This window comes from Gopherus evgoodei, chromosome 2, assembly GCF_007399415.2.
Source record: "Gopherus evgoodei ecotype Sinaloan lineage chromosome 2, rGopEvg1_v1.p, whole genome shotgun sequence".
Taxonomy (NCBI): Eukaryota; Metazoa; Chordata; order Testudines; family Testudinidae; genus Gopherus; species Gopherus evgoodei.
This window is the reverse complement of record NC_044323.1, coordinates 221,946,538-221,959,482: the sequence shown is the minus strand read 5'-3', so window position 1 is coordinate 221,959,482 and position 12,945 is coordinate 221,946,538. Positions and strand designations below refer to the sequence as shown.

General features: G+C 44.5%; 1 protein-coding gene across 3 annotated transcripts in view; it reads left to right on the top strand.

Moving 5' to 3' along the window:
* PRKDC (protein kinase, DNA-activated, catalytic subunit) overlaps window positions 1–12,945 on the top strand; it is a 189,722-nt gene that overhangs the window by 157,668 nt on the left and 19,109 nt on the right. For 2 of the 3 annotated variants that reach the window (XM_030553055.1, XM_030553054.1), the window contains exons 73-79: window positions 220–380; window positions 5,735–5,946; window positions 7,219–7,306; window positions 7,957–8,100; window positions 10,929–11,130; window positions 11,747–11,814; window positions 12,228–12,448. In XM_030553055.1, the coding sequence (XP_030408915.1) occupies window positions 220–380; window positions 5,735–5,946; window positions 7,219–7,306; window positions 7,957–8,100; window positions 10,929–11,130; window positions 11,747–11,814; window positions 12,228–12,448 (1,096 nt within the window). Of the gene's footprint in view, window positions 1–219; window positions 381–5,734; window positions 5,947–7,218; window positions 7,307–7,956; window positions 8,101–10,928; window positions 11,131–11,746; window positions 11,815–12,227; window positions 12,449–12,945 lie in introns of those variants that run through there. The other variant, XR_003999119.1, reaches the window with a different exon arrangement.

Genomic DNA, 12,945 nt, shown 5'->3' with positions numbered 1-12,945 from the left:
CTTACAATCCAAGAATACACATACTAGTGGTGTGTGCAGTTCAAATAAGTCTTCAAATGAGAAACAGAACTAAGTAAAAAACAAAAAAAGTTAAAATTCTCTACAGAGCACCAAGAAAGCAGATAATACAATTAAAAGTAAAGATGAATGTTTTAGATGATCAAAGGGATGAAAAAAAGATGGTGTTTCTGATAATTTTTGTTTAACGTTTCTTGGCAGATATCAGTGCTCTGGATCTGCAGACATTCCCAGCCATTGTAGTGGAGAAAATGATAAAGGCTTTAAAATTGAATTCCAGAGATGCCAGGCTAAAATTTCCTAGGCTGCTGCAAATAATAGAAAGGTATCCAGCAGAGACACTGGGCCTAATGGCGCGAGAGGTTAGTTACTTCCATTCCTGGGACAGCAAAGTTGATTGTGAACCAAATATTTATTGAACGGAATCCCTTTATTTCAAGTTGAATTTTGGATTATTGTGTAAATCTGCATGTTAGTTTAATGGGATGTGTGGGGGGTTTTTTTTTGTTTGTTATTTTGCTTGGGGTGGCCAGAGCTGGTCCTGGGGGGAAGAGGCAGTGGGGAAAGAAAAGAGATGATATAGGATGTGGGAATGGGACATGAGACAGTGTGGAGAAGAAAGGGGATGGGGTGGAGAGAGGAAAGGGAAGGGGATGACTGAGAGTGCTGTCACCAGGAGGGAGTGCTACCTCGTTGCCTCTGGGTGTCTGTGTGGAGAGAAGTGGGGGCACGTCTCTCCCCACTAGTCACTGCTATGTGTCGCCTCCGGGAGGAATGAACATACTCCAGGCTGCACTGTGTGCCCTGGGCTGCCTGCAGCAGACAGCGACTGCCTGCCCATCCCCTACTGGCCATTTCCAGACCCTTTATTTCAGTGGTTCTCAACCCGCAGGCCACATGCAGCCCAATTAGCACACAGCTGCAGCCTAGCTCAGCTGTGATCTAAAGGCCTTGGGCTCCCAGCTGCCCTGCTGCTCGGCCCCACACAACAGGGTTCCGGCAGGGTCCAGGGTCAGGGTCCTGGCTGCCACTTGGCCCCCTGCAGCAGGGTCCAGGCAGCCAGCTGCCACCTGGCCCTGCACAACGGGTGCATGGTCCAGGGTTGGCGTCCTGGCTTTCCCTTGGCCCTACACAGCGGGGGTCTGGGTCCTGGTGCAGCAGGGTCTGGTGTCCCTGACCCACACTCAGCTCTCCGCTCCTGGCCTCACTCTGGGGAGTGGTCTGTGGGTGGAAGGCACTGAGCATAGGGTTTGTGGGGGAGTTAGGTGGGGGGCACTGTAGTTCTCGACCTGAGGGCCCACTTAACACTTTGAGCTGCATATGCGGCCCACAATGATAAATAGGTTGAGAACCACTGGACTAGGGGGCTGCACACTTCTGTCAGCCAAGTGCTTTGCACACACGAGGGGCTCCTTGGATCCCTTCGTTTTTTCGCTGCAAGTTTCCCATCTCTGACTTTCAAGGACTCCTTGTAACCCTTTTCCTCCATGCCAGGGGCTCAGTATGATACCCCACCTTTCTCCCCATGCCAGGCCTCTGTGACATCCTCCCCTCCATCCTTGTGACTGCTTATCTTAAGCTTGGTCTACACTGAAAAGTTCTCCACACACTCCTGATGCACGCAGCTATGCTGATCTAACTCCCCAGTGTAGACGTAGCTGTGTTTGATGGAAGAATGCGTCCATTGACAGAATCAAACTTTTTCCAGGAAGGTGGTGCTCTTACCCCACTGGGAATAACCTCCTCCATTGGTGCAGGCAGTGACTGCATGAAAAGTTTATGTTGGCTTAGCTATGCTGGTGTAGTTTCTGCATTTGTTAGCACAGGCTTGTTTCAACCCTCCTTTTTTAACTGAATTTATATGCTAGTGCTTACAGATTGTGGGGCAGTGCATTGATATGGGGATATCCTGAGAAGGCATCATAGGAACAGAATATCAGCTTGGCTGTCCCCACTGAGCTGAGAATGTATCTGTGGAAGCAAAGACTGGAAGACTACACCTAAAACTTAAGTCAACCTAGCTGCATCTCTTAAGGCTATGAAAAATTTTGCACCTTGTGCAACATAGTTAGCTTAACCTTACCCTAATAGGCTCAAGTATGTTGATGGAAAAATTCTTCCATTGACCTAGCTACCACCTCTCATGGATTAACTACACTGACAGAAATTACCCTTCCATCTATGTAGGAAGCATCTACACTACAGAGGCTATTGTGGCATAACTGCAGCACCATAGTTGTGCTGCTGTAGCCACTTGGTATAGACACACCCTATGGGTATGTCTACATTACAGGATTATTCTGATTTTACAGAAACCGATTTTTGGAAACAGATTGTATACAATCGAGTGCACGCGGTGTGCATCCATGTACCATGGCTAGTGTCGATTTCCAGAGTGTTGCACTGTGAGTAGCTATCCCATAGTTCCCGCTGTCTCCACTGCCCATTGGAATTTTTGGTTGAGATCCCAGTGTGTGATGGGGCAAAAACAGTGTTGCGGGTGATTCTGGGTAAATGTTGTCAGTCAATCCTCCCTCCGTGAAAGCAACGGCAGACAATCATTTCATGCCCTTTTCCCTGGATTGCCCGGGCAGACGCCATAACACAGCAACCATGGAGCCCATTCAGCCTTCTTTCACTGTATTTTTCACTGTATGTCTACTGGATGCTGCTAACAGACGTGGTACTGCAGCGCTACACAGCAGCATCCCCTTGCCTTTTGAAAGTTAGCAAAGACCGTTACCAACTCTACTGTACCGTCTGCTGCTTTGCAAGTTGACAATGACAGTTACCAGTCATACTGTACTGTCTGCTGCAGTCATTCTCTTCTTTAAGTTAAGGGAGAGTCAGTCCTGCCTAGAATATCAGGCAAACCTACTAAAGAACTAGAGAGGCAAACAGTTGCTCCGGGTCAGAGCCCCAGACAGCCCGCAGAAATGATGAGCTGCATGCCATTCTAGGGAGTGCCCCTGCAACATCTTCACTTGTTGCTTCCGTCCTCCCCATCCCTCCTGGGCTACCGTGGCAATTATCCCCCCCATTTGTGTGATGAAGTAATAAAGAATGCAGGAATAAGAAACAACACTGACTTTATTGCCTGTGCAAGTAGAGACCAAAGGGGGGAGAGGAGAGCAACCTCCAGCTGCTATGATATTCCAGGCAGGAGTGAATCTCCATTAGAAAAAGCTTAAAGAAGAGAATGACCTGGAGTCATTCCCATTTTTGCCCAGGTGCCCCCAGCCGACCTCACCCAGGCCAGCCAGGAGTACTCACAGAACGACGATGATGGATATCAGTCCTACTGTACCATCTGCCGTCCGCAAGGCCAGGGAAAGGAAAGGGATGTTGCTATGTAGCGCTGCAGCACCGCGTCTGCCAGCAGCATCCAGTAGACATACGGTGACATTGATAAAAGGCAAGAGAGGATTTTTTTCCCTTTGCTTTCATGGGGGGGCGACGACATATACCCTGAACCACCCGTGACAATGTTTTTGACCCTTCAGGCTTTGGGAGCTCAGCCAAGAATTCAAATGGTTTTCGGAGAGTGCGGGAACCCTGGGATAGCTACAGTTGTCAGTCGCCCCTCCCTCCGTGAGTGTCCATTTGATTCTTTGGCTTTCTGGTACGCTTGTCTCAGCTCCTTAGTTTCACACAGCACTGTGTTGAGTCCCTGTTGTGGCCTCTGTCCATCATGGCCATCATGGCCAAAATGTTTTGGCATTTTGTCTTTTGGAACGGAATTCTGATAGAACAGATTCATCTTCCTATAAAGAGGTCAGATTCAGTAACTCCCGTACAGTCTGTGCTGGGGCTCTTTTTTGATTCTGGGACTGCATGGTCACCTGTGCTGATCAGCGCTCCACACTGGGCAAACAGGAAATGAAATTCAAAAGTTCGTGAGGCTTTTCCTGTCTACCTGGCCAGTGCAGCCGAGTTCAGGTTGCTGTCCAGAGTGGACACAATGGTGCACTGTGGGATAGGTCTTGGAGGCCAATACTGTCAAATAGCGGCCACACTAACCCTAATTCAAAATGGCAATACCGATTTTAGCGCTACTCCCCTCGTTTGGGTGGAGTACAGATATCGATATTAAGAGCCCTTTATATCGATATAAAGGGCTTCATGTAAACAGGTGCAGGGTTAATTTGGTTTAACGCTGCTAAATTTGAGATAAACTCGTAGTGTAGACCAGGCCTAAGAACTGTGACAGTAATGAATTACCAATTAGAACATTATTGGTGAAGTCTGTCCTAGATAACAGATGCCACAAAAACAATAGCCACTCATCAAGGGTCCTTTATTGTTTCTTTGCTGTCTGGAAAGTCATTTAGGGTGTCAACATTTTAAATTCCATTGCGGCAAAGGGCAGAACTAAGATCACGGCATGTTGTGATGCTGGAAGGTGTTAATGGCTCCCATCAAACAGAGACCTGGTTAAAGCTGCTGTGTTGAACCCTACTGATTTTGGGCTAACCAGGTGCCAGGAGCTCTGTGTCCCCTGTTTTCTCCTCATAGACTTTAAGGTCAGAAGGGACCATTATGATCTTCTAGTCTGACCTCCTACACAACACAGGCCGCAGAATCTCACCCACCCATTCCTGTAACAAACCCCGACCTATGTCTGAGCTATTGAAGTCTTTAAATCATGGTTTAAAGACTTCAAGGTGCAGAGGATCCTGCAGCAAGTGATCCTTTTCCAGGTTTCCCCAAAATCAACAGGGTTCTGTCCATTGATACCTAAAACATTCCTTGAAAGTTTGGAATTGATCAGATGCATGATGCAAATGTTATTGTGTTACATCCAACCAGGACTGGCGCTAGAGTTTTGGGCGCCCTAGGTGGACGGCAATTTCGCCGCCCCGCGCGCTGGTCCCGCGGCTCCGGTGGAGCTGCCGCAGTCGTGTCTGTGGGATGTCCACTGGAGCCGCGCGAGCAGCTGACCGCCCGCAGGCACAACTGCAGCAGCTCCACGGGAGCTACCTGCCGCCCCCTCTGGACACCCTGGACTGCTGGCTTCCGCAGCGGCGCTCTGACCCAGGGTCAGAGCGCCTCCGCGGCAGCCGGCAGCCCTGGGTTTCCCTGGGCCAGGGGACCCCTGCCCCTGGGCTGCCCGCTGCCGGGGCTACCGGCTGCCGTGGCGGCACCCTGACCCGGGGAACACCCTGGACTGCAGGCTGCCGCGAAGGCGCCCTGACCCGGGGGACACCCTGGGCTACCGGCTGCCGCGACAGCACCCTGACCTGGGGGACACCCTGGACTGCAGGCTGCCGCAAAGGTGCCCTGACACGGGGGACACCCTGGGCTGCCGGCTGCCACCGGCAGCTCAGACTCCCTCTCTGTCCCAGCAGCAACGGCTGCTCAACCATTTAAAAAAAATTGGGGGGTGCTTTTTGGCACCCTCAAATCTCGGCGCCCTAGGCAACCGCCTAGTCCGCCTAGATGGTTGCACCGGCCCTGCATCCAACCAGACACAGAAATGCCATCAAGTTGAGTGAGCTCAGCAAATAAGACATAAATGTTTGCAGATGAAAACCTATCAAGAACTGAAAATGATTGCTTTGGTAGGGGACATTCTGTGCAATTTAATTAATGTTCTCTATTTTTCCACCTGTTTCTGCCTGTTGACTTGGAACACAGAGTAGTTTTGTTTGCTTTTCTTTTTAGTCTGGATTTATAAAGATATACAGAAGGTGAAAACACTGTCTGTGTTTTGCAGATTTCATCAGTTCCCTGCTGGCAGTTCATTGGTTGGATTAGCCAGTTGATGGCAGTGCTTGACAAAGAGGAAGCTGTAGCTGTGCAACATACTGTAGAAGAGATTGCAAATAGCTACCCACAGGCAATCATCTATCCTTTCCTGATCAGCAGTGAAAACTATTCCTTCAAAGACACTGCAGCTAGCCACAAGAACAAGGAGTTTGTAGCAAGGTGGAATTTGAAATGTTGCTTACAAATCTATAAGATTTTAATAGGAAGTGATAGTCCTGGGAAAAGCATAGAAAATAGTAGATAAATTCAGGTATCTCCTGTGCTTGGTTCGAAGACATGAAAAACAGGTACTTAAGCCAACTTTTCTAATGTGGGTGCCTAAAATTAGGCACCTACATCCATATTTAAGAACTTAAATAAGTGGATAGATTATTTTCAGAGATGCTGAGCATCCACAATCCTTGCTTATGCTTAGCTTCTCACAGCCCTATAAAAATGAACTACAAAACATACAAGAAAAATGTTTGCATTTTCCTGCTCTTTTGAAGTATAAAGTTTCAGGTGAAAAATCATAGAGTGAGGTTCCTTCCTTGTCTGCTCTGCTAGGGTTGAGGGAAATCCACAACTCAATCTCCAGTTACATCACTATTCATATCTGCTAACGTTTGCTAAGATCCTTTAGCAAAGAGAGGAAAGTGAGCAGCTGACATTTATAATCTTTCAAATGTAACAAAACGAGCAAGGACACTTGTTAATTAAAGTAATTTAACAAATTAAAAAAAACTATCCTTGTACATCAAAAAGAGCAGTGAGGTGAGTGCCCAGGCTTTCCTTTTTGGAAGGTTGTTCCTACTGTGAAAAACATGCTGCTCCCTTATTCTAGGGCCCTGAACCATCACAGTCTCCCTAGCATTGTTTTTCACCACCATCTGTTGGTGGGGCAAGAGCTGTTTTAGTTGATTACCAAGTCATTGTAATGCCTAACTTTCTCATATCGGCTATAACACAGCCCTTATAAAATTACCATTATTGTATGTGTCCCTTTGTCTTTGTTCACGACTTTTGCATTATTTCTTAGTTTGAGACAAGAATGCAAGGTCCACACTTCTTGTGCTACTCAGAATAAATAATGCACACACAGCTTCAGTGGCGTGCTGGATGTATACAGTCTTGTTAATGCTGATTGCTGTACCCACCAGAGAGCTGCCAGTTCAGAATGTTGCTATTTTCACAGCAGACGCTTAGCAAATACCAAAAAATAACAAGTTGCAGAGAGAGAGAGAGAGATGGAGAGACTTAAGTGCATTAGAGGCGCTGCTGTTCCTCTGCAGCCTGAGAGAGAATTCCCATCCTCGAGTCCCTCTTGTCCCTTCGCCCCACAGAATTTTATTTGTTCAGGTTTTACACATAGAAGTATTTGTGTGAAGACTGGACAAGAATATGCTGATGGCAGCTTTTGTTGCCCAATTTTGATCGTCTGTTCTTTCACAGGATAAAGAGTAAATTAGACAGAGGAGGAGTGATTCAAGATTTTGTTCATGCCCTGGAACAGCTTTCCAATCCAGTGATGCTCTTTAAGGTACAGTAGGAACCCCTCAGCCATGTGGCCTTTGAGAGAGACAATGCAGAGAGGAGCCAGCCAGACTGATGCTGGAGAACAGTTGCAGGGATTGTCAGGGATAGATGGCCACAGATGATGTCATTAGTGTGCTTTCTGCAGTTTTCTCTCTGAACATTCTCTCCCTGTTCTGGTCGGCTGTTAGCCCCTTCCTCATTATCTCTAACCATTTTTGCTCCTTCCCTTTAGCATTTCATCTAGCTAATTGCCTCCTAATATAACCTCACTGAAAGGATTTAAATAACAAAATGAAAGCGGAAGATATGGTAGAACAAACATGTTTTCAATCATTGCATTGTTCTTTCTGCTTGTTCGATATACTCCTTAACCTTACTTATGTCTGTGTTGTATATTTAGAGTTTAAACTCTTTAGGTTAGGGACAATGAGGCCCTGTACTCACTACTGTAACAAACATTACAAAAAATAAAGTATAAGAAACAGCATTTTATATAGCAATCCTGTAGCTTCAGCTTGCTCTAACATGATTATAGCAGACTTTTAATTCTGATTCACACCATCAGTAGACCTAATAGCATCTGACTGGGTTACAAAAGAGAGGGCGTGTAAATCATTTTCTTCAGTCCTCAGTCCTTTCTCTCTATATTCACAGGATTGGGTTGAGGATGTCAAAAATGAATTGGGAAAAACTCAGAGAAATAAAAATAACCTTAAGGAAATGTATGAAGGAATGTACAGAAACTTAGGAGATTTACAAGCTCCAGGTCTTGGGTCATTCAGAAGGAGATTTATTCAGGTATGTATGAAATCCCTCTCAATGATATCGAATACTGTTGGTGTGTAATGGGGTGGGAAGGTTATACTGGAAAGTTAAGAAGGACAGTATCAATCGGATAGGAGGTTCTGGCCCAATCCTGCAGCCCTCACTGATATGAATGATTGAGTTAGGACTGGGCCTTTAATACTTGTTAATTGGTATCTGTGATGTTTTAGTTTTGTTACAGTTCAGCTGACACTTCTTGACTGCTCTGCCATGTAGAATGTTCCCACCTGAGGCATTAGTTTACACTTCTTCAGCAATTCCTCTCTGCTTACGTGCCAGTGCATTTGCCTCTGTCCCTACCCAAAACTTTCTGCCTATGTACTTGTGTGGTACTCTGGCCTCTTATTCCTAACCTAATGCTTTAGGGGCACCAGATGGACAGTTTAATTGGGGTCTTGTTGATGGCTGTGGCTCTGCAGAGAATCCTGAAATATCTGAGCACTTAGTGACAAAGAAATAGAGGAAGAAGAGTTTGTGTACATGTGTGTGTGTGTGTGTGTGTGTATATAGTGTGTGCTTTTTTTAATGTTAAACATGCTGATGGTTTCCAGCACTGCATTTTTAGAGAAGCAGTTTCATTCTAATGGGGATTAGTGGATTTGAGTTTGGAATCTCTGGACATTTGAATTAATTATTAGGTCAAGTCCTCACTAGTTTAACTAATTTTCATCAAAATTAAAAATAATCTGATATATTTCAAGAACACACAAAAGAAAGGAGGCCTTTTTAATCATAAATTTTATTAAATGTGCAGCACAACACACACACTACATTGATCTTGTCTTCAGTGGAACTTGTTTTACTTTTGTGCAGCCCAGCCTACTTTTACCAAGTGACTGTGATACAATAAAAATATCTGTGTTCAGATCTTTAAAAGGGCCATTCCTCATACAGTATCTTCTGTTCAGTGCAGCACTGTGAGTGATATACACATTTAAATGACCTGGAAGAAAATATGAAACCATTACTTGATACAGTGTGTAGATGAAACAAAAAATGGGAGGTGGTAAACAATGAAAAGGACAGGTCACTGATTCAGAGCACTCTAGATCACTTAGTTAACAGGGTGCAAAAAAAACCAAAACAATGCATTTAATATGGCTAAATGTAAGTGTATATATCTGGGAACAAATAATATAGGCCATACTTACAGCATGGGGGACTCTGGTTCTGAAATAAGATTTGTGGGGCGGGGGGGGTGGATAATCATCTGAACTTGAGCGCTCTGTGTGATGCTGTGGCCAAAAGAACTAATGCGATCCTGTGAAACATAAGTGGGAATCTCAAGTAGGAGCAGAGAGGTTATTACCTCTGTATTTGACACTGGTGTGACAGCTGCTGGAATACTGTGTCCAGTTGTGGTGCCCACAATTCAATAAGGATGTTGTAGCAATACACTCAAGGAGCTCAGTCTATTTAGCTTAACAAAAAGAAGATTAAAGGGTGACTTGATTGCAGTGAGGAACAAGTATTTGATAATGGGCTCTTCAGTCTAGCAGAGAAAGATATATAACATGTTCCAATGGCTGGAAGTTGAAGTTAGACGTTTAGACTGGAAATAGGGTGTAGATTTTTAATGGTGAGAGTTAATGAATCACTGGAATAAATTACCAAGGATTGTGGTGGATTCTCCATCACTGACCATTTTTAAATCAAGGTTGCATGTTTTTGTAAAAGATCTGCTCGGGGAATTCTTTTGGGGAAGTTCTATGGCCTGTGTCATACAGGAGGTCCGACTAGATGACCACAGTGGTCCCTTCTGGCCTTAGAATCTCTTAATCTAGTAACCAAACAAGAAAGAAAACTGAACTCAAAGCCAAAAAACCTTTCAACTAAAACAGGGGTAGGCAAACTTTTTGGCCTGGCCACATCAGGGTTCCAAAACTATATGAAGGGCTGGGTAGGGAAGGCTGTGCCTCCCCAAACAGCCTGGCCCCCGCCTCCTGACTGCCCCCCTCAGAACCTCCAACCCATCCAACCCCCCCTGCTCCTTGTCCCCTGACCACCCCCTCCTGGGATCCCCACCCCGGGACTCTACTCCCATCCACCACCACCCCGCTCCCTGTCCCCTGACTGCCCCAAACCCTATCCACACCCCCGCCCCCTGACTGCCCCTCAGAATCCCCTGCCCCTTATCCAGCCTCCCTGCCCCCTAACCATGCTGCTCAGAGCACTAGGACTGGTAGCTGCTCCACCCAGCTGGAGCCAGCTGTGCTGCCTGGCAGGAGCTCGCAGCCCTACTCCCTAGAGCATTGGCGGCACGGTGAGCTGAGGCTGTGGGGGAGGAAGGACAGCAGGGGAGGGGCTGGGGGCTAGCCTCCCTGGCCAGGAGCTCAAGGGCTGGGCAGAACGGTCCTGTGGGCCGTAGTTTGCCCACCTCTGAAATAAAACATAAATGATAGGAAAAAATACTCTTAACAGTTGTCTGAGCCACCTTAGATATTACTCAGATCCTCCATAGTGGATCCTCATTTCACAGTCTCCATGGGAATCAGAATGCAATGCCCTTGACAGCTCATTTTATTTCTTACTACAGGGTCATAGATGTTCATGATGCTTTATAGACAAATAAAATGATAGGTCATACTTCTAAGTTGCTTATAGCTATTTGTATAAATAAGATGTTAGAGAGGACTTGTCTTAATAATTAATTACCATGTCCAGGAATTCAAAAAACAAATCCCCACTAGAATGAAACTGATTCTCTAAAAATGCACTGCTGTGCCTCTGAGGCTCAGTGTGATCTTGCTATGTATGAAGTGAACTTGAATTCCTTTTCTGTAAATTAATTTCAACTTCAGACCTTCGGGAAGGATTTTAACAGTCATTTTGGGAAAGGCGGCTCAAAGCTGTTAGATATGAAGGCTGATGACTTCAACAGAATTGCATTCTCTCTCCTTTCAAAAATGAAAGACCAGAAAGAACCTGGAAATCTGAAAGAATGCTCACCTTGGATGAGTGACTTCAAAGCTGATTTCTTGAGGAACGAACTTGAGATCCCTGGTATGTTACCATTTCACTATGGATAGTGAACTCTTACAAAAATAGTAGTTACCCTTAAGTTCCAGTCTTCTTTAGCTGAGAACAAGAGTCTTCTCAGTTTGATTCCTTATGCGTCCTCCCTGTGGCCCTGTATCCTGCCATTGCAGGGGAATGCATTTGGTAATCGGAGGGATATTTTCTGTCTCAGACTACCAAGATTCTCTTCTTCTTAAGACTAGATTTAGCTATTTTTACTGCTGTGATGTTTTAAAATGGCTTTTCTTTAAAAAAACAAAAATAAAAAATAAAAAAAAATCATTGAACTTTTATGTTGTTGCTTCTAGCCCCTTGATCCCAGCAGGTTTTAAATATAATGGATTTGCATTCTAGTTTGAAAAAGGTCTGTCCTCTGAAAGCAATGAATTCCAAAATCTAATGGCATAGGTGAAAAAATAATACATGTCACTGAATGACAAAATGAAATACTGTATGTTTAAATATACACTTAGTTTTCTGCTAGTTTAATAAGATGCAATATTAGGCTGAATATGCACGCCATCGTTAATTACAGTTTAATTTTTAAGTATTTTAATATTTAAATGAAGACTGTATGCCTCTTTGTTTTATTTTTCTTCAGGTCAGTATGATGGTAAAGGTAAACCATTGCCAGAATACCATGCAAAAATCTCCGGATTTGATGAACGGGTATGCCAACAACTTTAAAGACAATATCCCTTTTGGCTTCTAACGTAAAAACATGGCTCAGTGTAGCGTTTTTGCAAGGGAGGGAAGCAGCGTGTGAGCAGATATCTAACAGTACACAAAGGATTAATCTTATTAATTAGATGGCCATTATAACAACAACATTAAATACACATTGGTATTAGTTTGCGGTGTTTTCTACATGGATAATTGGGTGCTTTCTGCAGAGGCAATGGATTTATCTACACTTTTTTCTAAATTAGTAAAAAATAAAGCAATCTAGTGGTACAGGAACAACATGATCACAGTACACAGGAATACAAGAGGCCCAAGAGTTTAAGGGAGAGCCCTGATGCTACAGCAATGCACGCTCTCACCTGTGCCAAAAATGTTTTGCATCTTTCCCTCTCTTCAAGATAAAAGTAATGGAGTCTATCAGGAAACCAAAACGTATAAACATCCGCGGCAGTGATGAGCGGGAACATCCCTTTCTTGTCAAAGGTGGTGAAGATCTCCGGCAGGACCAGCGCATTGAGCAGCTCTTTGATGTCATGAATATTATCCTTTCCCAAGATGCTGCCTGCAGCCAAAGGAACATGCATATAAAAACTTACAAAGTCATACCCATGACAACCAGGTAGGGACTTTGTGGTCTTGTCATTCAGGGATAAAAATCCTCACATCAAAAGTCACTTACCTTCTTTATGCTGGGAGGTGGGATTTCTTTGTGCCAAATGCTGGTGCAAAAATTTTTGGCACTTGGCTCTGGGAATTGTTCTATATGATATAGAAAAATTTTAGACCATTTACATAATATTTTTAATCTTTGTCATAAGTGCCATGTCGCAATTATTTTTCTAAATACATTTGGGTTTATAATTATAACTTGGCAGTTTTATATAAACTTCCTGAGTTTAGACTTCACAGCATGTCCCAAAGTTGGGTAAATCCTATTATCCTGTTTTAAAGACAAGGAAACTAAGGCACAAAATTTGAGACTTGCTCAAGACAATGATCTTTACCAGAATCAGGAACAAAACCTAGAGTCCTGTGACCTATCAACTGGACCATGCTGCTTTCTAGTTATATTGCTCCTCTTTTTCTGTTTAACTCTGAGGGTTTTGTTCCCACAGA